We start from the raw sequence: 25,303 nt of genomic DNA, 5'->3' as shown, positions 1-25,303 counted from the left end.
ACTGTCCATGCATAGACGGTATAGGCGATAGATCTGTTATTAATCTGTCGGCTTTTACGCTACTCTTTATAGTCTACGTTTTCTTTGTTTGTGGATCAGACCCGAAAAGATGGTTGGTACAGCATGCTGCCACGCTCTCAGTTTCCCATGCATCGTTTTAGGGCCTTTCGTGGGCAAGAATTGATTTACTACAGCGATAGCCGTGAATAGAGAGTCCACACCACAACTGTAACGACGGGAGATGGCGTTCGAACCACACAGAGTGATTATCACCAACAAGAAAAACATTTGACAGCCAATCAGAATCCATCAGTAGGGGTCATCTGGGATGTAATTGGGTCTCGACCAGTGCTAATTTTGACCGCAAATTTTGATTTAGTTTAGTCATAGCCTTTTGAATAACATTTCATTTAGTTTTTGTCATAAGTCATCTGAAAACTTTAAATTTAGTTGTAATGGCTGATTTTACACTTTGCATATGCTTTTCTTTTCCAACTTTCAGTTGGATCTACTGGATCTCTTCTCCACTAGTCCCTCCCTAACATTTCAGTCTAGTTTTTATTCGTGGACGGAATTGACAATATATTTAGCCTTGAGGGCCTTTCAAACGTGAAGCGATATAACACGCCCAGTTAATTTTCAATTATATTTTTGTCGCGGTGCAACAACGCAAGCGTATTTACGTGAGCGCGGTCCCGTGAATTTGTTGTTGTTTTTTTTTACGCTTGCGTTATCGCGTCCCTCTTTAGAGGACCTGTAGCAGACCTCTCGTTGATACAGGCTGTGTTGCCTGGATCAACGAGAGGTCTGCTACAGGTATGTGTCTGCTACAGGTGTGCGTTCCTCGCTTCCCGCTTGAAAGGCCCTTAAGTTTTACTCACTAAATCATATGGTTAGTTTTGATTTATTTTTCGTCGGTGGAAAAAAGGCAGTCAAAATTGACACTGGTCTTAACCTTGGAATCGGTGATATAGTTTTCTGCTGTAGGCGACCTGGCCTACACCTGGTGGTGAACCTCCACACACACTAGATGGATAGAAATCAGGTTGTGTGGTGGTGAACCTCCACACACACTAGATGGATATAAATCAGGCTGTGTGGTGGTGAACCTCCACACACACTTCTTGCCGTGAAAGCACATTTTAGCCTCATGCACACAGAGAGGCACGTTGGGGAACACTATTATGCAAATTAACCCCGGCAATCAATCTGTTACCCCGTAGTTCTCTCTCTCCTCTCCCTTCCTTATAAATGCACAACCACACACAATATTATAATACAGCATACACCTTCATGAATATTGCCCTCAGGCCTTTAACCTGGGCTCACTTTTCTTTCTTTTCTTTTTTCAGTCAATAGGCTACAAGCGTTGTGATTGGTTTACTTCAGGTTCCAGCTAATTTATGAAATCGACCATAAGTCCCCCCCCCCCTTTCTCTCCGTAGCTCTGTGTTGATAAAAACCTGTTTATATTGACGCTGGTTCCGGTTCAGGGTTGTTTGCTTTTGCTGTAATTAGCATGACCTTTCTCTTACAACTGTTAATTATAATCACTAGGGCTAATTGGAATATCCGTCCCGTGGTCGTTTTCTGTCTTTGCCTTTCATGTTGAGACTTGAAAAGCCGTGGGTTTTTTTTCTTGCCTGAAGGTTTATTTTGTGACGTTATAGCTCAAACTTTACTTTGAATGAGTATGTATGTCGATATAACTGAAATGGGAAAATATGTATATGTGGCTTATTTCTTACAATCTACCCATGTAATGATTTTGAGGAGTTTTTAGGAGGTTGGTTCTAAGACCAAAGACATTTTCTTACGTGCTAATTTGGAATAGACCCGTCACCTGTTTCCATGTTTGTGGTAGGCTTTAGAAGTGTTTTATACCACTGGTTCGCAACATGTAGTCCAGTCAGCGAAATTATTGATAGTTAGGAACCAAATGGACCCTCATGTGTCCGCAAATCCAAAAGAGTAGACATGTGAACACTTTGGCAGAGTTACATTGACCCTGAGGATTTCATAGTGTAGTCCCAGAGATAAAAAAAACCCCCATTGTATCAAATGTTTGTCATCGTAGCTATATAATTTATATAGCAACATACATTTGGTCAGAAAACTGTTTTGAAGGCATTTATAACATCTGCCTCAGGTCGAAATGGCTTGTTGGACCTTAATTAGTGATATGTGTGTGGTGCTACGCCCTGTCCGAAAAAGGGCTAATGGAAGGAAGGGTACTGCAATAAATGCTTGGCCAAAAGGTTATTATAGAATGCCTTCTGAGCTAAATCAATCCATATAAGAGGAGATTAAAAAACCACAACAACATATCGCTTTGAGAGACATCATGCCGTCCTACTGGGCTTCAAACAGATTCACTTCTCATTTCATTCCTAATTCTCCAGCTGGCCCTTGGGGAACATGCTGCAGTGTGTATGTATGAAGAGGCTGCTATCCTGGCCCTTGGGGGAACATGCTGTATGGAGAGGCTGCTATCCTGCATTAGTCAAACTAATTGGGGCTTTGACACTATTACTTTTCCACAACAGACTGAAGTTTACCGCTAATTCGCGCACAAATGAAAACCCTCTCCCTTGCCTATATATGTTGTTAGCTTTGGAGCTGCATGTGTGCCGCGAATAAATAGCAATATTCCTCCCCGAGATGAAAACATGGACGTTTCAATATGAGCTTAACTGCCTCTTATTGAAACTGGAATCGATGTTGATTGTTGTTAGATCTGGAGTGCGTGGCTTGCTTGGATGAGTCACCTGGAGGACCTGGAGTGCACCTGATGGTTTATTGGCTTACGTTACCTTTGATACCTGATGAAATACTGATGTTCACCTGGGTGGTTTGTTGGCATGCTGGCTGCCGGAGCACCAACAGTACATTGGCTTTTAAACGTTTTTTTTTTTTAGTTTTTTTTTTGGCAGTGTAATCACAGAGTTATTTGAGGCGATCGAGTGAGTCAACCTCTCACCCGTTAAAGGAAGAGGTCTGTTTGACTTTCAAGTTTAACCGTCCGTCTACTTTGTTCTATGTCCAGGTTGTACCCCCCCACCCCACGCACACATGTTTTTAACCACTTGAACCCTAGTGTCGCTATACTGGCCTTTTCGGAATGGGCAAGAATCCTGTGAAAATACTACAAGCTCACAACATGCCACCTTGTGAGCTTGTAGATTGCTGTTTTCGGGTGAAAATATTTGGTGTAGAGGGAAAACACAGAGAGAGGGGGCGGGGGGGGGGGCAGCCAAGGATAGACCTGGAGATTTAAAGGAGCGCCTCACCCTTTTAGAACCTTACCTAATAATTGGTCCTCACTAATGCTCATTATTATGATACAGTAGGCCTACCATTTCTGTCTACTCACTCAGCGTGGTGGGCTGTGGACACTTTGGAAACCTGCTATACCAATGACATTATCAATGGGGGATTCCAAGCTAATCGAAACTACAGTACAGCCTTTCTCTTCCTGGAAAGTCAACATGCTGAAATACAGAAGACATTGATAAGAAGCGGCCTGCTCACTCCTCATGCATTGAAGGAATTTTGAGCTCAGTTTGGGGCTCTCCCCAGGTTGCGAGAGTAGAGCGCCCATGATTACAGCTTAGGCAATTGGCACCGGGTGAAAAAAAGAGGTTACAAAATTGTGGGATAATTCTAAATTAAAAAAAAAGAAAATTGGTGAGGAGCTCCTTTAACCCGTTTAAACTGGGAAAGCATCTGTGTGGTTTTAGATTTTAGCGTTGGCTATTCAAAAATAGCAGATCCACAAGCTCACAGTGCATCACTTTGGGCCTCACTGCAAGCTTGCTTCTGAGCATTTTTCAAAAAAAATTTGAATAACACAAATCTTCTCTTCTGGGGGTCCCTGGCACAAAACAAATCCAGATTGGGGGTCGGTGGCCAAACTTATATCAATTTGAATGGTCCTTGGCACGAAAGAGTTTTGAGAACAACCGATTTAGAATGATAGAATCGGCCTCAGGTCTTAAACTAAAATAAATACATATCTTGGGTTAAGTGGTTAAACGAGTGGCTTTGCTTTTCTCTTCTCCCCACAATAGTTTCAGTCTTTTATACTTTCATACTGTCTGAGGTGGCGTGTAGTTTGGTTGTGTCTCTAGAGGAAGTCGCTCTGCACCTCGTTGGAGAGCTGGCTCACAGCCACCTCGCTGTGCGTGGAGCCCGTCAGCATCCTGGCGGTCCGTTGGGGCGTGTACTCCGGGCAGAGCCCGCCCCCTGAGCCGTGGGAGCTCGCCTCCGGGCACCGGGGACAGTGTCTGCAAGGGCCGTCGGCCAGTCCATTGGACAGCCGACAGCTGGACGAGTTGTTGCAGTCCTTCTTGCTTCGCTGGGACTGCCCCCCGCCGCAGACTCCTCCCTTGTGGGCGGAGCTGCCGCCACCGGCGCCGCACAGCGTCCTGCGGCAGCGGGCGGCGTCCCGGCACAGGGACTTGCGGAAGTTGGGCTTGAAGAGCAGGTAGGTGACGGGGTTGTAGAGGGTGGACGACTTGGCGAAGATGGCGGCCAGCGCGAACGCCATGGGCGGCACGTTGTCCGGGTTGCCGAACGCCGCCCACATGGCCACGATGGCGTACGGACTCCACGCCATCAGGAAGCCAATGCACACCGCCACGGAGAGCTAGGTGGGGCGGGGAGGGGAGACAGAAAAACAAATGCATTATTATCCACGTGAACCCTGACGCCCCTACTCTGGGTTATGTCATATAATACAGTAGTTCTCAAAGTTCTTCATGCCAAGGACCCCCTAATTGATATGTTGCAAATGTACACGCTTGTGCGGAAATAGGTGAACCTTTGGCGGAACGAGTTACATGCTCACAATACATTGCCTTGCGACGCAAACTTGTGCTGTAGATCGGCTTATTGTTGGTGAAAATACTTGGTGTAGACTGTAGAGGGAAAAGAGGAGGGGGCCAAGTATAGACCCGTGGGGGACCCCAGTCAGGATATATGAAGTTTAAGGGGTTAGAGTAAGTCACCTGCAGCTCCAGCTTATTTTAATGAAATCTGCTACATTTATCCATGCACTTAAACTCTGTGTCTGGAAAAAGTAGATCTGCTGTTTTCACTTGGTTAGCCAACATTTTGGAAATGTGCCCAAAATGGGGACACTCATGTTTAATGTGACAATTCCTCTTGTCCCTTTATCCCTCTATATAACTCCTTATAATAACAAATGCTGCGTGAATGAACTTGTTAAACTGCTTTTCTCAGTTTTTCAGATTTCAATATAGCCCATTTAATTATCTCTTCCAATGTAATACAATGTGACACTTTTGCTCTCTACCAGGCTGCTGACTGTACGCTTCATCAGACTGGGGTGAGGGGGAATCTCTCTCTGTAAACTGAAGCATTAACCTTGTATATAGATCGGGCAACTTAATGACTTTTAAATTAAACATGATTATACACGAAATGCAAAGCAGAGCTGGAGGTAGCGGAGACTAAAATGTAAGTTGTTCTCTGGGAGTAACAAGGAACAATACTTTGGTCCGACATATCATTGGTTCGATGGAGCATTGGTCCGACTCGGAAGAGGGTTGGGGTTTATGTTTAGGTGTGCTGCCCCGTGCTTTTTTTTCTGTTTCATATTTCCCTGCAATACAGATGCTGGAGTTTAGTTCGTAATGGATCCAAACAACATCGGTGGCTAGTGAGAAAGCGAGCACGGCTGCGCAAATCTCACCTTCACGATAAGCGGGTGCGCGTTGCTGATCTTGTTCTGGGGGGACATGTGCTGCTGCACGGCCTGCCGGGACCCCCGCACCGTCAGCAGGATGAAAGTGTAGGACAGGAAGATGATGGTGATGGGCACAATGTAGCAGAAGAAGAACAGGCAGATGATGTAGCTCATGGCGGCCCGGTTGAAGCTGGGCGCGTGCCAGTCGATGCAGCAGGCCGTGCCGTACGGCTCGTCGCGGTACTGGCCCCAGCCCGACAGCGGGCCCGTGGCGAACACCAGGGCGTAGCACCACACCCCGCCGATCAGCAAGCAGGCGTGGCAGTACGAGAACTTGTTACCTGAGCAGGAGGAAGGAAGGAGGTGGAGGATAGAGGGGATTTACGGGAGAGCCACAGGGGATGGAGGGAGCGGGGTTATTAACTAAAACGTAATGACAAAAAGTAGAAGGGGGGTGGGGGGGTGGCCATCTTATAGTGAACATTAGTGAGGACCAATTTATATGAAGGCTGAGATTGGGTGCTCCTTTAAGATGGCAACAATATGCAACGGTGACATATTGGGTGTGGTTACCTGAGGCTGATGGGGCAGGAGAAATGGAACAGGAGGGACAAATGACAGATGGATAGATCTTTGATGAATTCTATACAAATAAATAGTAAAAAAAAATATATATATAAATTTATTGTACCCAATATATTTAGCAACTTTTCGCATGTTATGCACATTTCACAATTTTATTCATATTTATTAGAACACGAAAAAAAATCGCTACAGCCTCAGTAATGGACCAGTGAAATTAGGTTCTAACAAACCTGAAGTGTAGCCTCTGTCTCATTTGGGGGCCCCGTGTATATTAACAGCCCGGGCTACCATTTGGAAAAATACTGTATACAAACATTGGCATCGGTGACTATCGGCTATTGGCTACATTTTTTTTTTATCATTGGCCAAGAATTTCCACATCGGTGCACCCCTAGTATTTTTCTTTAGTATGGATGTGCTGGTGGGACTTCAATTGAACTGACCGAATGAAGCTCTTGTGACACTGTTTACATATGTAAGGTTTTTCCCCAGTGTGGATACGTTGATGTTTCTTCAGGTCACTTGAGGATCTGAAACTCTTGTCACACTGTTTGCAGACGTAAGGTCTTTCCGCAGTGTGGATACGCTGGTGGGTCCGCAGGTGATTCAGCTGACTGAAACTTTTGTGACACTGTTTACAGGCGTAAGGTTTTTCCCCAGTATGGATACGTTGATGTTTATTCAGGTCACTTGAGGATGTGAAACTCTTCTCACACTGTTTGCAGACGTAAGGTCTTTCCGCAGTGTGGATACGCTGGTGGGTCTGCAGGTGACTGGGCTGAGTGAAACTCTTGTGACACTGTTTACAGGTGTAAGGTTTTTCCCCAGTATGGATACGTTGGTGTTTCTTCAGGTTACTTGAACAATTGAAACTCTTGTCACATTGGTTACAGTAGAAAGGTTTTTCTCCAGTGTGGATACGTTGGTGTTTCCTCAGACTCTCAATCCGACTAAAACTCTTGTCACACATGTTGCAGTCGAAAGGTCTTTCCCCAGTGTGGATATGCTGGTGTTTTTCTAGATTACCAATCCGACTGAAACTCTTGTCACATTGATTACAGATGTGTGTTTTCTTTCCTGTGTAAGTCAGTTGGTGTGTATTCATGTCTCCTGGCTGCGTCAACTTCTTGGTAAACCGATTGTGCGATCTTGGCTGATCTGTGCCTGCTTGTGTCTGAATGTTTATTGGCTGACAAGCTGCAGAGGAGAATTGTTCGTTCCTCTGCGTTTGACTGTAGTGGTCATAGTGATGCTTCATGTGTTCATGGAGGGACACCTGAGACATGAAGGCGTGTGAACACGCAGGACAACAGACCTGAGACATGGAGGCGTGTGAACACGCAGGACAACAGACCTGAGACATGAAGGCGTGTGAACACGCAGGACAACAGACCTGAGTCTGGGAAGACTGGGTCCTCGTGACTCCTTCCAGCAGCTCTGGTTCATGGTCAGAGCTGCTTCTATACATGGACAGAGATGGGGACGGAGTGTAGGTCTTTTGGAGATTAAACATTCTCTCTTTCGCTCTCTCTTTCTTGGTCTGCATCTGTCCCTCAAATTCCTCAGGACCCTCTCAAGACACCCTCTCCAGGTGTGTTTATGATGTGCCTGGAATATTGTGTTCGTTGTTCCGAAAATGTATTTTTCAATCTGTGATACCTCTCTTTGACTAGTGCAATGGAATGCCGAATACATTTCCACACCTTGTATATATGCTGAGCTGCTGTGGTATGACGTCGGACACAAACCATGCATGCATAACACCATTTTACAGGTTCTGCACCGTCCTGAATTTGACTTTTTAATGCCCTCGATCACCTTATTTGGAGATATACTTCGGTATCTCCATATATGGGGATTTGGCTGCAGATTTACAGATATTTTGGGCAACCTGTGACCAGACTGACTTCATGGTTCATGCATGGTTAATGTTTGACGTCAGACCACAGCAGCTCCGCCTATACATATATACGCTTTATTATTTATTTATATAAGCTCTATTGTTGCCTTGCACAATGGCCTGCCCTCCCTCCTCTGTTGTTGAGGGGCATTCCAATGCATGGCTTTTGAAGATTACGTCATAAGGCAGCCACGTCTATGGGGTTTGTAATGATTTTTTTAGAGCACTAAATGACGACGTAAGACATCATGTGGTCAATAAATAAAGTGGGCGCCCCTCACTTCACACAAGTGTGATATTTTTGAGGGCCTCCTATATATACAGGTTTAATGTTTGTTTTTATTTCAATGTTTGTTGTAAAAACGCCATTGAAAATGAAGGGAAAATGTACGTCATCTTGTCCCTAGCACAAACATTAAATGCCAGTTTAAGTTTAAACAGTTTAAGTGCCATACTACTACTTTCCTCTTTGTTGTGTCCCCTTTGGCTTTTAATTGAAAACGTTGGAGAACTACTAGCAGAAACAAACAGCGTGGGCTACACTGTAGCCGCTACAGGGCCTTATCTTACAGTACAGTATGGCATGCTGTTCAATGCATGCACTTTGAAGTGAGGTCGCACCATATCAGCATGTGCTGAAAGCTTTGTGGCCGTGAGTCATTATGAGTCATACACACATAGTCACCTCCAGTCCTTCAGTTAGTAAACACACACACACTGTGTGTGTGTGTGTGTGTGTGTGTGTGTGTGTGTGTGTGTGTGCGCGCGCGCGCGCATATGCGGTGGGTGGGGCATGCAGCCCTAACCCTTTGTCCAAGAAGCTATGGCCTTAGAAATCAGTGCTTATAAAGAGCAATATTTATTGTCTGTGAAATACAGAACTTTCCTCACAACTCACATTTAGGCTTTACTATAATTGTTTGGATATGGCACAAAATGAATCAACGCAGGATGATATGAGACAGGTGCTCTGAGCCTTAATTGGACATTGGACAATTGGTCTTTTATTGAGTTCAGCGGTCATTATTCAAAAACAGACGAATTAATTCAGACAATCAGAATCAAGAATAGAATCATGTGGAGTTGCATTTTGTACCAATTTGAAAATAATAATAATAATAGAATCACCAAGCCGTGTACTAAGCAAGAATAACTAACCATCCGCAGTGACCACCTCGCATTGCTGGTTGGTGCCCGGTGTACTGGGTACTGGGTGCACTAAGTGCGCACGCCGACCGCCAGGCGACCGACCGTATACTCAGAAGCCGGTTTGTCCAGTGCATTGACTCTCTGACCACTGATGCAATGGTGGAAAGAATAGCCTAATTAATGGCAAAATGTCTACCAGACAAGGCTATGTGTATGCTAAACGAAGCGACACCGAGTGCTAACTGCATGTGACACCCGGCACATTAGGCAGGTCTAGGAAGCACTGACTATACAATACAGACAGCAGGCTCGGAATTTCCTTAGCAAATCCCCTAAATGTCCTTTTTAATATCATTGCATTGCTTCATTGATATTGTAAGACATTTCTCCCCAAATTCTAAAGATTTTCTGACATGTTCAAGACATTTACAAAAACGCATCACGTCACAATGCATGTTGAGCTCGTAGATCAGCTATAGGAACCCAGTGACACTTACTTGAAAGAATTGTTTCATTGCTTACAGGCTGTGTGAAGACAGAGAGACAGAGAGACAGACAGACAGTTGTTTCATTACTTACAGGCTGTGTGAAGACAGAGAGACAGACAGACAGTTGTTTCATTACTTACAGGCTGTGTGAAGACAGAGAGACAGACAGACAGACAGTTGTTCCATTATACAGCTGTCTGAAGACAGAGTGGCATTGGCTTAAAGCCAAGTTAATTTTCATTTTGTCGCTGTCGGGCAGAAATGTCCTAAATGGTTACTTTTCAGGAAATGGAAAAACAGAACCTGTGTCGCGCTGCATCCAATGAATGTATGTATTATTTTAGACACACACGCACATGCACACATGCACACACACACACACACACACGCGCACATACACGCACACACGCACGCACACACGCACACAGTCACACACACACACACACACACACACACACACCTTTCATCGGTTCGATATTTAAAGCATGCGGGCATGATGTGGGCATGATGATTTTGTGTATTTTTATATCAAAAGTCCATACAAATAAATTTTGAATTACTTGCTTTGAACGAAAACGTGCCGCAATGATGACGTGTCGAGTCCCGCATGAATTATAAATAATCTAGATTTAATTCACCTGTTTTGTTCCCATCACTTCCTCCAACACAGCTGGTTTTCATATACTCCGTTTTTAATCTCATTCAAGATGATCCAGACAGTGTAATACTCGTTTTAATCATCGCGCTGAAATATGTATCTGAAAACATTATAGATTAGAGAGAAGTCACAAGCTTTGCTGCCCGTCCCTCCGTCTCTCTGTGATTGTAAACGACAAACAAACTCAGCGCACGAGTCGCGCACACGCATGTGGCGGAGCTACGTCCCATATACCCTGACGTGAAATACTCCAGTAAAGTAAAAGTACTTCAAAACTGCACTTAAGTACAGTACTTAAGTAAATTAATGTACTTCTTTACTGTCCAACACGGCTTAGCAGTCACATTGGACTATAGCCCAGAAAAGGACATCAGGGTCTCCCCATGAATCAGAATCCCGTGTAATCGGCTGACATTCCTCATTTCCTCTTCACTGACCCACACCATGGCTCAGTGTTAAGAGAGCGACTGTCCATTTGTGGTGGGGGCCCACAGGCCATTCAGGAGGGATTGAGGTCTGCTTCAGGTCACCCTAGCACCTTAAAGGGGTGGTTTACTGCGTGGCCTCAGAGAGCCCCCCACAAAATGACCGGAACTACTTAATATTGACCAAAACCAGAGCAGAACTCCCACCACGGGACTCGCAACCACTATATTAATGGCAAGTAATGAATTCAAAAAATCTGAGCTACCCCTTTAAAGACGCCACGATTCAGCCAATACGACCTATAGCATCATGGTAATTATTCTGCATCGATCCTCCCGTCCTTAACCTCAAGTACTCTGAGATTGTAAAGCAATTCCCCACTACCTTGTTAGCTCTCACATATTCCCCTGGGTGCAACCAGGCACCCCATGGGTTCCTCGAGTAAGACGGGTTCCCTGCTAAATTAGTCCATGAGCCAGATCCACCTTAATTTGCGCGTTAATTATGAAATGGGTGGGCAAATTCTTGTTTGAATCTTTGACTAGCTGTACATCTCTACTTCACATTTGTGTATGATCTCTACTTCACTTGTGTATAATAACCATTGCAGAATAGTAGCTTAGTGGTAGTTATCATGCATTGAATACATGCACCCCTATATATTGTCACACGCAAATTGTGACAACAAATATATGGTCAACTTTTGAATTTAGAATTTAACTTTTTAATGGGACTGATCGTGGGTAGCTACTGGGACGTAAGTCGGGACTTGATCACCCCGGCTGGGTCACCCGAGTGAGGTATGATGTTGCGAGAGCCGAAACCCCAATGACCTCCTTGGGATATATCACTGAGGATACGTCCAAGGTGCATCCATGCAATGTTTTTTCGTTCTTATTATTATTCTTTTTTGTATTAGTAATTTACATCTGCAAAGTAACTATATATGTGGAATAATTGTAGTGGAGTAAAAAGTACAATATATTCCTCTTAAATAATTACGTATACATTTTTAAAACAAAATTTAATGTAAAAGTACCTCAAAATTGTACATACAATTATTGAGTAAAAGTTTTTAGTTTAAACCACTGCAAATTACTTACAACTTTGGTAAGGGCCTGAGGGTTCTGATAAATTACCACTTTTATACAAATTAAAAACAACGTAATTATGGTTTAATGAGCTAAATCAAGCAGCAGCTTATTAGCCTTGAATAAAAACCTGCATTGCGGTTCATAAAATGTGTTAAATTATTCGTCTGTTAAATTGGTATTCTGATTCACGGCCCACATGGAACTGTTGCCATGAAATTAATGAATCCCCTAATAGTAGCGATTGTAAATTGTGTGCCGAGAATAATTGGCCCTGTGTGTGTGTGTGTGTGTGTGTGTGTGTGTGTGTGTGTGTGTGTGTGTGTGTGTGTGTGTGTGTGTGTGTGTGTGTGTGTGTGTGTGTGTGTGTGTGTGTGTGTGTGTGTGTGTGTGTGTGTGTGTGTGTGTGTGTGTGTGTGTGTGTGTGTGTGTGTGTGTGTGTGTGTGTGTGTGTGTGTGTGTGTGTGTGTGTGTGTGTGTGTGTGTGTGTGTGTGTGTGTGTGTGTGTGTGTGTGTGTGCGCGTGTGTGTGTGTGGTAGGTACCCTAACACGTTTCCTCCTCATTGTCTGCACCACGACCACACTCCAGTTACAGAAACACTGTATTCTTAATGAACCTTTATTGAGAAAAGGATATCCCCTTGAGATGTATCATCTCGTTTTCGAGGGGGACCAGCAACATACAGAACAATACAACAAGTACATTCATACATACATAATCGAGGACAAAACAAACAACAAAGCTCTCCTGAAACTAGCTGCTCCCACCCCACCTAATCACCCGCAACATAGTATCAATAAATCAATATAGTCATGTAATGATACAAAGATGTAAAGATGATGAACATACACCAGACGCCAAACAACAGGCTGAGCATCATAACATACATGCAAATGTGATATCCTGCATTGACAACATTGTTGATGGATACACATGAGTACAAACGTGCACGTGCACCTTAGTCATTAAATAGTACATTTGCAGCATGATGTACGTAAGAGACAGAGAGAACAATCAGAACAATGGCTCTGGAGCATGGTGTTTGAAGTTGACTAATGATAGACACTTTAAAAATATTGAATGAGTTAATGGATCGAAGGGAAGTAGGGAGATTGTTCCAGTCGACAGGAGCGTTAAATTTAAAAGCACGTCGACCAACTTCTTTTCTGATGTTGGTGGGGACTATAAGGTAAGGCTAGTCTGTGTGCCTCAGGCTGTATGGTGAGCTGAAGGGATGTAGATATAGTTTTAGATATTCCGGGTAATTAAAGTATATGCATTTAAAGATAAATAATAGCCAGTGAGAGTGTCTTCGAGCTTTTGGTGTTTGGTTTTGGCCAGTTGAGGGACTCATACATGGTACAATGGTGGGTCATGGGTAATGGCTGCTATGTATATAAGGGAATGTACATTGCTAGGCACAGAATTGTTGACCTATTATAGCTAAGGACATAAGTTCATATGTTTCATCAACTGCCAAAATGTATAAGCACTCACGTGTTTCAAATGCCATGTTCATGCACAATAATGAAAATGATGCCTTCTCAGATGTCGCAGCTAATACACCAGATATTGTTGTTGTTGATGAGGACAGTAGAGAAGTGACTGGAAGAGGCATTCCTTACCCAGGTGCTTAAGTACCAGCGTCTTAAGGATGCTATTATACAGCTTGGCTACAAATGTAAACTACTCGGTAATGTCCATAAATCAGTCGTGGGGGATCAGGCATGCCCCAAGCCGAGAGCTAAGGCATCGGCAAAATTATGTTCAGTGTCTGCAATAATTGGCAGTCGCCATATATGGAGATGGCGATGCTTTCTGTACCCGTGATCTGTATCCTGAAGCACTTGTTGTGGAGTTGTACACATGCACTATTGTTTGTGTTCAAGAATTTCTTGTAAAATGTGTGTGTGTGTGTGTGTGTGTGTGTGTGTGTGTGTGTGTGTGTGTGTGTGTGTGTGTGTGTGTGTGTGTGTGTGTGTGTGTGTGTGTGTGTGTGTGTGTGTGTGTGTGTGTGTGTGTGTGTGTGTGTGTGTGTGTGTGTGTCATATACAGTACATGGAAAGGTGTAAGTTACATCAATGGGGGCTGAGCAGTAAGAAACATATTGATTAAACCCATTACTATTGGTCTACGAGGAAGGGTTGCAATATACAAAACCACAAAGGCACGCTGCACGCATGCATGCATACGCACACATACACACACAACGCACACACACACACACGTGCATGCTACTCTAAGGTGCAGTAGTGGAATGTAAAGTTTTTCAATACTTTGTAGTACTCCACTATATCTCAGAGGCAAATATTGTACTGTTTTTCTCTGCTAGTTATTTGAAAACATTATAGTTACTTTCTAGATTTAGATTCTTAATACAAAACCTACATTAACCACTTGATGAATGAATGCATGTCTTTATTGCAGACTCATGCACCATAGACAAACACGCACATACATACAAGGTCGTACTCGTTAGACAGGCCATTTTGGGACCGTTATAAATGAGCTTTTATCATCTCCTATGATGCTAGAGGAGTATCTACAGCAGCTCTTCAAAGGGCAATTTATACGGACAATGATGCCATTCACAGACTCATCCACATGAACCAAGTGTCAAATTTCACTTTATTAGTACGTTTATTATTAGGTTTTATGACCCTCAATTCCACCCCAACATTTTAACTTTCAACAATCAGGACTGTGAATGTGATATCATTGATCCCACCGCCACTCTCCTCCCTTTTTTAAGGGGGGGGGGGGGGGGGGTTGAATATCTTAACAGCAACACTCACAGGCAAACATGAATAAATATATCTTTATATTTAGAGAGAGAGAGAGAGAGAGAGGGGGGGGGTTTTTCAGTTAAAACCAAATCTAGATGTTCCGAAGAACAGCTTGACTCTTACAGCCACAAACATTTCAATCGCACTGCACTATCTAGGCTTTTTGACTTAAATGATCATGTCATAGGCTACTTCGCTCTTTTGTAACTTGACCACAACTGGACAGTGTAGAGTGGTGTACAGTAAGCTGTAACTTGACCACAACTGGACAGTGTAGAGTGGGTTTACAGTAAGCTGTAAACTGGACAGTGTAGTGTTGTACAGTAAGCTGGACAACACTATACCCCACCCCCTTAGATAGCAATTCTGTAGACTTAGATAGCATTTGATACAGACTTATAGCATGTTATGTAAACAGCATAAGTGCATTGTATGTAGTCATAGCACGTCATAGTACATAATGTATATCATAGTAGTATAGATGTATAGCTTATTTCATTATAGATATTCCACTGTTACTTTCTTAGCTTACACATGTTTCATGATAAATGTTTTTATGTGATGTATTCCCCATGCTTTTTGTTCTTGCTTAATGTAAGTCGCTCTGGATTAAGAGCGTCTGCTAAATGCCTAAATTGTAAATTGACAGTGTAGAGTGGTTTACAGTAAGCTGTAAATTGCGTGATCTCAACTGCTCTGCAGGGCATAATATTCTCGGCACCTTACGGTGACATGTGTTGAACTTGCGTGCAAATTACACTATTTATACTTAATTGCAGTTGATTAAATATGATATGATAAATATGCTTTTCTCCCAGTATGCCATGTTCTAGACTCGAGTCGAGTCACTAGACCATTTACTAATGGAATGTAGCAGCTAAGCTTGCAATTTAGAGACAATTACATGATTAAATTGCATGTTATCAACTTATCATCTGGATGAAGAAGGAATCCATGATTGGGCGTGCCACAGTGTGCATAATACACTATTACACCTACAGTTTGATACGCTCTCCCAAGTCACTGAAACTCGGCTGGCATCCTGGCATGCACGCACACTCAACTTCTTTCCCCCACCTTAATTTGCGCCGCAGTAATCTGATCCAAGGTCAGCCTAATAATGATCACACAGCACGTCAAGCTGGTCTTCTCCCCCGATCCACTTTGCGTTTTACACAGAATTATAAAATAGACCAGGGGTTCTCAACGTTTTTGGGGGGGCCCTCGGAAATGCTTTGGCCATGTCTCGAGACCCCCGCCCCGCACCCCCTCCCCACCACCCCCAATACAAACTGACTGCAAAAATAACCTTAATAATAGACTAAATATATCATGAAAGAATAAACCAGATATAATCATTAAGGAAAGTGTCTATGTGCACTCTGTATGCACACACATTTCCATTCATTTTCCATTCATTTGCAAAACTGTATGTATGAGGCTTAGGACAGACCCCTGGGGGACCTCACACACACACACACACACACACACACACACACACACACATCCACCCTGTTTATAAACCAAACCATAGGCTTGTCAGAAACACAACCCTGAATTCCTATGAATAATTATGCAGATCATATTAGATACATGATTGATTCATCTTTCCATCTTTTCATTCCTCCTCCGTCACACATAGCCTCGGTTTCAATTCCAGTAAAGGGGTCATTTGGGAGCTACTATTATCTCTAAACGCTGTGTAGGACAGCAGCACGGACATGAAGCCAGCTCACCCGTTCGGACTCGCAATTCTGACCCGGTAGTGCCCTTGGGAGAGAGATGCAGAGAAGGCTTGTGTGTACGTGGTCGTGTGTGTGTGTGTGTGTGTGTGTGTGTGTGTGTGTGTGTGTACGTGGTCGTGTGTGTTGTGTGTGTGAGTGTTCGTGTGTGTTGTGTGTGTGTGTACGTGGTCGTGTGTGTTGTGTGTGTGTACGTGGTCGTGTGTGTTGTGTGTGTGCTTGGTCGTGTGTGTTGTGTGTGTGCGTGGTCGTGTGTGTTGTGTGTGTGTGCGTGGTCGTGTGTGTTGTGTGCACAATAGAGATGTCACCAATTTTCATCTAAAACCGAAAGTAATCCTAATCTCGAATAATGACATGCCCCCGCTGCTGCCCTTCAGCCGATATCAGCATGCATATGCACGATCAAATTGATATTTTAATTAACTGATAATGCCCACGGTGGCACAGGCGATTTAACAGTGTCACACACAGTAAGGAAATATAAGAGCTTTCGCCCGTCAATTTTTCTTATAACACATGGCGTCCTTGAGTCCACCCTTTGCCATGCTTTTTCATCCCTGTGACCTTTTATCTGTTGAACCTCCGTAGTGGCTGCGTGGGTGAAGTGGTACAGAGTCACAAATACAATGCAGCTTCATCATGACTCAGTCACTCACCTCGGAGACCTCTGACCTTCACTAATACTATACTACTACTATAATACTGCTATTGAAATTTGAATGTCGTCCGACAATAATGTATAGACCAATTAGTTGTTTACAAATATTGAGACTGGTCGGTCGCACGGGTCCCAACAGATCTCCAAACCTGTGGTTTTGGGGAGCGCTGGTTTCAGTCCATTCAACCTCCTCTTGTGTGTTGGCTTAGTGAGGAGATATTTATACTTCACTGTGCAACAGTATTGCGCACACAGAACAGCTGATATACAAGCTCACGTCGCGTTGTGGATGAGACTGTTGTGAGCTTGGAGGCCGTGCTCTTGTGTGCGTGACACCTTCACGGGACGGAGCATACAATTATACTTGATGGGCTGCAGCTGCGCGTGCACAAACAGGCTCTGCTGGCGTGATAATGAGCGTTCCTCCTGTTCTTAATGACAGCGACTGGAGGTGTGGTTTTGAGGACAACTGCTTTGAATTGCAGAAACCAAGGATTATATCGTGCATTTTTTACACGTGAGTGCAGTTAGAACTTTTCAGTGAGGCGTTCTTCTGATAAGGCATCTATTTGGCAGGTCTTTGACGATGCATTTGCTGAGACGTCTCACATGTGAGCTACTGTAGTAGACCATCTGCTATTTTCAGCAAACAATATGGATGCTGGGGGGTTTAAAGGGACACTTCACCCTTTTTGCAAAAAAATATATGTTAATGACGTTTAGAAGCTTTAGATCACTTTCCTGGGGGTATTTATGTGTGTAATATGTGGTTTTAGATATTTTAGATTGTAGCAGTGAGCCTGTTGTCTCTGATGTCATGGACACTGATCTCACTACCTTCCTGGACTACAATTCCCATAATTATTTGGTGCACTGCTCCTCCTTGTGGATAGGGGGAGAGCTGTCTTACTGAGACAACATGTAGTCCAGGAAGGAAGTGAGCCCAGGAAAGTGTTCTAAAGCTTCTAAACATCATTAACATATATTTTTTTGCAAAAAGGGTGAAGTGTCCCTTTAAGTGGTTACATACAGCTGCATGTGGAGTTACAACAAGGTCTTTCCGCCCGACGTCAGCAGCAATATAAAGTGCTAATGGAACTTTATCATGAGTCATGACAGAGTCCTTCACCTTCTCTCCACCTGTAGCCGGGTCCACTTGGTGCTCGTAGCGCTGCATTAAGTGCTGCTTGAATATCAAGTGAAGTTCCATGAATGGAGCGATCCTCCATTCCTCCTCCTCCCCACAAAGTGACCTTCTCTTCTAAAGCCTACTCAGTGAACACGTTGTTTTACCTAGCCTATATAGCCTTATTTTCCTTACATCTGACAAACGCACTTAAGCCATATTGCTATTCTTCTCTCTTGCGAAAATAGCCAATCTATAAGCTCTCACACGTGTCGCGAGCTTGTCGATGCTATGATTATAATATATAGTGTGCTTGTCAAAGTTATGATTTTGTGCAATCTTATATACATTTTGGCTTGAGAGGAACCAATCACTTCATATCTGGGAACAAAAGGGGGAATGCCCATATGGATATTTTACTGATGATGAAGATCAGCGATCTCCATATATGGACGTATTGGTGGTGCAATGGCGGTGGTTACTTTTTGTGAGCGGTGCTACCGCAGTTCCAACATGCGTCTTTGTGTGTATTCTTATGTATCAGGTTCAGGTTTATTTGTCATATGTATATAGACTAGAATTTCGTGGCCGCTACGCGGCCACTCAATCCCAGAGTTACTTCGCCACGCACTATGGGAAGAAGGAAATAGTTATTTAATGAATCGCATGTTGGTGTGTGTGTGTGTGTGTGGGGGGGGCCTTACAGGCGTGCATGTGCGTGTGTGTGCGTGCAGGCGTATGTATACATTAGGGCTGTCACGATTCGCCTAGTCCACGATTCCATTCAAGTTTCGATTTGCAGCTCACGATTCGATTCGATGTTCGATTCGCTATCACGATTGGCCTAGTCCACGATTCAATGCAATTTTCGATTTGAAGCTCACGATTTGCTTCGATGTTCGATTAAATTTTTTCAATCTATTTTTTTAAAACCTTGTTTTTCAGCATTGAGGGCTATATTCATTATAATTTAGGGCAATATCTTGGTTTGTAAAGAAAAACACTTGTTTCCCAATAAGTCACATTTATTTTGTATAAATAACAAATCAGAATGAGAATAATAAAAGGTTTAACAACTTTGGGTTTTATGCCCTAACATTTTTTAAATGTGTCTTTAAGATGAGATGACTTGTAACATTGTTGTTAAGCTCTAAGTAAGTAAAAGAAAGAAGAAAAAAAAAGACAAATAGTATATAGACCCATCTGTTGTTAGTTCAAGTATTAAATACTAATTTAAGTGTTCAATTTCACTTATACACTACCTGGTTATAAATAGCTGCAGTAGGCTACACCATTTTATGCAGTATTGTATACTATTTCTATTTAGTGTACATTTAGTGGATGTGGCTTACATCCGGTCTAAAGCCCACCCACTGTATGCGCTGATTTCCATACACAATCCGTATCCTCCCCTCACCGGATGTTGAATTAACAGTACTAACGGCCATATATTTGACGATCTTTTACACAAAACGATTTTAACGGGCAACGTTTCACATGTATTATTAGTTGTATACATTTTAGGAGTGAAAACATGTGTGACCTGCATGGCATTTTGTAACGTGGTTCTGCTGTTCTGCAACTCTCATTAAATATTGAAAGCCAGCGTTTTCCACCACTGATAGTGGTCGCATGTCTGCAGCTATGCAGACCGCAACTCCGTGCGTTAATTGTTTTGCACGGGGCGAATTAGCTGAGAGCTTTTCTCTATAAGAATATAGTTGGCTGTGTTGTTGTCTTTGTACCATCGTCGTTGGACAGATCGATGTCTTTGTGATGTCTGCTAAGATGCTGGCCCATATTTGACGTGTTGCCTTGTTTTCTTTTCCACACTTATTTCCGTGTATCATCGTCGTCGCTGTCTACAACAGCACTGGCCATGGTGAAACGCAACAGCCGTGTCGTTCTCTCACTTGTCAACTCCTCTCTGTGTGTGTGTGTGTGTGTGTGTGTGTGTGTGGCACTGCTCCGATCCAGCTGGATTTGCGTCTCTTTTTTTTCTCCATGCATTCGCATGGGCGGAATGGCCCGGCCGCTCGCGGAAGTAAATTGGCTGTGTGGCGAAAATAGGCAAAGTGATCGGTGTAATGCTGCTAACGTTAGCATGTGTGCTATCAGGCAAAAGCTGAGATAGATATGAAAGTACTACTGGGGAAAAGGTCATACAAAACACAACACCTAAATTCGGAATGTTATTGTGACCTATTGAGCACAAACAGACCATCATGATGTGCTTGCTGGACCTATAATTAATTTATTTGCATAAAATGTCCACTGTAAATGAAAAGCAAGATGGCTGCGACAGATTGTGAGCGCGACGGACTACGGAGGCCAGGAGGAACAGAGCTGGTGACGTATGAGGCAGGGTGTTGCCAGGTTAGCGAATTGTAAGCGAGTTGTAGTGTATGTAAGTAGCGTGGTTTAAAGGGCTTGTTTGTGGGCTGGTTGGGCTTGTTTCTGACCGTGTTGGGGCAGCAGTGATTCCGTGTTCCGTGTAGGAATGTTTCATAAAAGTAATATTTAAGACGTAAATAAGACACTTGAACGGCGGAAAAATAGCCTATGTCAGTTCGGGGAGCGTGCCGAATTTATTTTGCATATAGAGATGTGTGGTGAAAGTGTGGTTCGGTCGGAGATAGAGCACGAAGAATGAGCATGGGTACACCTTTTCACTTGTATAGTAGATACAGAGTATAAATACAATGAAATTTATTTTGCTCAGAGCACTCGGTCTTATATACACAGGACAAAAACAAACATCTATAGCGCAAAGAAAAAGACAAAAACACAAAAAGTGCAAGTGACACTTGACAAACTTATCAGTCCACCCCCCGCGTTTTCTCTGAATTCCCATAGACTTCAACGTGTAACGTGTGTGTGTGGCAACATGACGTGTTGTAAGCCTGTAGATTGTATGTATTTGCAGCCAAGAGATTTGGTGTCGAGGGACAACAGTAGCAGACCTACCATAGAGCCCTGAGGGACCCCAGTAAACTATGTACTGTACATACTGTATAGGGTTCACATGGTTATAGGGTCTGGAATTCTCTGCATGGGACAAACTCCGTGAACTCTCTGTGAAACTCCTCTGTGGCCTGTAAAGCATGCTTTACACAAACACTGTAGTGGAAATTAATATTAATCAACTCTTGACAGTCAAAGTATGGATCGTTGCTGTCGGGCAGAAACCTCTTATCTCCATATTCTTTATTTAATAATTATCTTTGTTCTTAATTAACGCCCTGCACACTACAGCGTCACACGGAAGCATCAAAAGCAGCGCATCCACAAGCATTTTGAGCTTGTAGATCGGCTACTTTTGATGGGTTTCCAGTTCCACCCGGCAGAGAAGAGATACTCCTGGTCAAATATTACTCGACTACAAGTGGACGTTGCCCTGTCAAATTTGTACTTCTTTCCTTTATTTTTTAAAGGGGTGCTATAGCCCCTCCTATGTCCAGCTTCTGTTTGTGTGAACACAAACACGATGATTTGATTGGCTCATCACCCCATAGCGATGATTTGATTGGCTGAGCAAAGTACATATTTAGGATAACAAGCGAGGGCGGAAAAGTGAAGACGCCAAACGCGATTGGCCGGAATTACATCTGTGATGATTTGATTGGCCAGGGGGGGGGGGGGGGGGGAATCAAATCATCACAAATGTCATTGCCAGGTGAAAAGAAGCGGACTCCTCCTCATGCATTGAAGGAAACATGAAGTCAGTCCGTTGCTCTCCCCAGGTTGGAGGAGGAAGTGTAGTGCCCAGGATTACATTAGAGAATTGACACTGGGTGAAGAAAATATTGCGGGATAATTTTTTTTTATTTTTTTTAATTCCTGCTAATTAGTAACCGTATGGATGGTGTCGGTTCAGCAGAGGGTGCCTAATGCAATGCTTCACAGACGGTTCCATGTGGCTGCATCCCTTCCTATTGGGAAGTGGCTTTAGGCTATTTGTTTTTTCCAATTTCCAATTGCCCCTGCCTGGTGGGACTGGGGAGGCCCCTATAGAGGGGGGGGGGCGTCTTGGTTCAAAGAGAACAGATAATTGCTGCACACAATAAGATCACCTCTGCGTGGATTTATGAGTTAGTTGATGTTATCAAGAACCTTTCTCAAAGACACAGATATCGTCATGTCTAAATCTCTGCAGGTGTGTGTGTGTGTGTGTGTGTGTGTGTGTGTGTGTGTGTGTGTGTGTGTGTGTGTGTGTGTGTGTGTGTGTGTGTGTGTGTGTGTGTGTGTGTGTGTGTGTGTGTGTGTGTGTGTGTGTGTGTGTGTGTGTGTGTGTGTGTGTGTGTGTGTGTGTGTGTGTGTGTGTGTGTGTGTGTGTGTGTGTGTGTGTGTGTGTGTGTGCGTGCGTGCGTCTTACCATAGTTGGGGCAGCAGACCTTGAGCCAGCAGACAGAGGACAGAACAGTCAGGTTGGTCAGACTGCACAGGCCAAACAGAACACCACAGAACGCATACCCGAGACACACTGTCTGGTTAAACAACCACCTGCAGAGAGACAGAGAGAGAGAGAGAGAGAGAATGAATCCACAGTAACATTCTCAATGTTACTTTATCCATTTGTAACTCAGAGAATGTACAAAAAGGGATTGTATACCTTCTCCTCCTGATAGTACAAGACCCTTCCCCCCCACACACACACACCCTCCCACAACCCACCCACCCCACATGCAAGCATCCCACGACCCTGGGCTGTGAACTCTGACTGAAACTCATCAAGCATACAGACAATCAGCGAGAGAGACAGAGAGACACAAATGCACGCGTGGGTTCAGAAAAAAAGTATGTTGGTATCAATATGTCCATCTTCCCACAGGGACGTGGATGCTGTGTTACCTCCCTTTAGAACCACTGATCTGTGAGGGTCAGTGTCCTCAACACTCTATACCCATGTCACATATTAACCACTCGAACCCTCGCATCCCTATTCTGGTCATTAGATGAAACTTGCTGATATACTTGTAGATCGGCTGTTATTGGCAAAGAGGCTTGGTGTAGTGTAGAGGGATAAAAAAGCAGACCAGGTACCGAGCCAAAGGTCAGTAACAGACTTAACATTGGTAACATAGTGGTTACCTGCTTCGTCTCTCCTGTCTATGGTCGCATTCTATCTACTTTGGTAGACTTGATGCGAATGGGTGGAGACTTGAGACTGAGAGGTTGCGTCATTCTTTTATTTTGCTGCGTAAAATATGCCCTCTCCATCTCCAACTGTGTTTACTCCTCATGCTCCTAGAATGCGATTGTTTGATCCGCATCAGACTTCGAATGAGCCTTCACACCTGCCAAACAAAGCGCTTTTTCCGACAATACGCAGCAGGAATAGTTTTAATCGCAGTAAAGCATCCTGGTATGAATGAAAAGACAAAAGTGTCCTTGGCAAAAGTGTCCTTGAGCAAGACACATAACCCCCGACTGCTCCTGATGAGCAGGTTGGTGCCTTGCATGGTTGTTGCCTTGTCGGTGTGAATTAGCTCTGGTCCATATAGCATTAGAAGATCCTTTAACTGTTAAAGGGATCACATACACAATCGAAAGTCCCATAGTGAAACACTATGGGACTTTCGATTGTGTATGTGCACCCTCTCGTCTTTAGTTAAAAAAACTACTTTCCTTAGTTGGACCACTCTGAGCCTCCCACCTCACGTGACTCACGTCTAACATACTGTACACTTTTTGGCCAAAGTCGCTGAGACCTCTACAGGTCCAGTCGCTGAGACCTCTACAGGTCCAGTCAATGCATGTTTTTCTATTGACAGCGTTGTACTGTATATGACAAACTATCGATTCAACATTTTTTTCCCTTTTTTTTTTTTTTTTTTGCTTGAGTCAATCGATAGTTGCAACTGCATGCAAGAGGAGAAGAGAGGTAATTGGAAAGGTGGAGAGGATAATGCATTGGAAAGGAGGAGAGTACATAAGAGAGGAGAACAACTTACTTGTGAGCGTAGGCTGACGGTATGGCCAGTGGGAAGAGGGTGATGGTCATGCCCAGGTCGCTGATGGACAGGTTGACTACAAAGTACTCGGCTGGCTTCAGGGAGGACTTCTTTCTATAGGCCACAAACAGCAGGACACCGTTCCCCACCAGAGACAACACACCTGCCATGACACATGAAAGCAGTCACACAGACAGCTGTTTCCAAACATCAAAGGGTCCCATACTGCCGTCAGCAGGACTTGTCACAGTCAGGCTCGCTAGCTACAGGGGTTCTCAACCTTTTTGGCTGGGGACCCCCGGAAATGCTTTGGCCATGGCTCGCGACCCCCGGCCCGCCCCTCTCCCCACCACCAATACAAACTGACTGCAAAAATAACCTTAATAATAGAGAAGATATATAATAAATGAATACTGAAACCAGATATAATCCTTAAGGAAAGTTTATGCATACACCACGTACTATATGTAAAGCTTTAATTTCCATTTTCCAGTCATTCAGTTAAATAATAGATACCGGTATACAGTATATATATATATATATGCAACTGGGACGTATCCTCAGTGATGTATTTCCAAGGTCATCGGGGTATTGGGTCTCACGAACATCATACCCCTCACTCGGGTGACCCAGCCGGGGTGATCAAGTCCCGACTTACGTCCCAGTAGCTACCCTCGGTCTAAATTTACTTGGTTAAGTACAAAAGTATTTCACTTTCAAAGTATATCACTTTCAAAAATAGTTTGGGTCATTTTGTGTACATTTTGTGAACATTGTGTTACATGTTGAACATGTGAACAAGTTAAAAACATTCAGACTGCACGTGCAGGTGCCGGTTTCATGTAATCAATTCCCAACAGATTCCCAAACCTGTCGTTTTTGGGAGTGCCGAAGTTCAGTTTTTCGATGCAGTTACTACATCGTTACACCCCTACTAGTGATACAGATACTTCACCCCGCCAACAATATTGCACACCGAGAACAGCTCACATACAAGCTCACATCGTGTTGTGGATGCGGCCGCTGTGA

General features: G+C 43.7%; 1 protein-coding gene across 1 annotated transcript in view; it reads right to left on the bottom strand.

Annotated features, from left to right (window-relative positions):
- Window positions 1-4,106: 4,106 nt before the first annotated feature.
- opn7b (opsin 7, group member b) overlaps window positions 4,107-25,303 on the bottom strand; it is an 80,957-nt gene continuing 59,760 nt past the window's right edge. Inside the window, exons 4-7 of the mRNA XM_080764921.1 lie at window positions 24,275-24,437; window positions 22,696-22,823; window positions 5,717-6,051; window positions 4,107-4,648 (exon numbers count right to left, since the gene is read on the bottom strand). Of these exons, the coding sequence (XP_080621047.1) occupies window positions 4,127-4,648; window positions 5,717-6,051; window positions 22,696-22,823; window positions 24,275-24,437 (1,148 nt within the window). The 3' untranslated portion in view covers window positions 4,107-4,126. The remainder of the gene's footprint in view (window positions 4,649-5,716; window positions 6,052-22,695; window positions 22,824-24,274; window positions 24,438-25,303) is intronic.

The sequence above is a fragment of the Protomyctophum bolini genome (genome assembly GCF_963924005.1).
Source record: "Protomyctophum bolini genome assembly, chromosome: 5".
Lineage (NCBI taxonomy): Eukaryota > Metazoa > Chordata > Actinopteri > Myctophiformes > Myctophidae > Protomyctophum > Protomyctophum bolini.
Note: the sequence above shows the minus strand (reverse complement) of the source record. Positions and strands in the feature narration are given on the sequence as shown.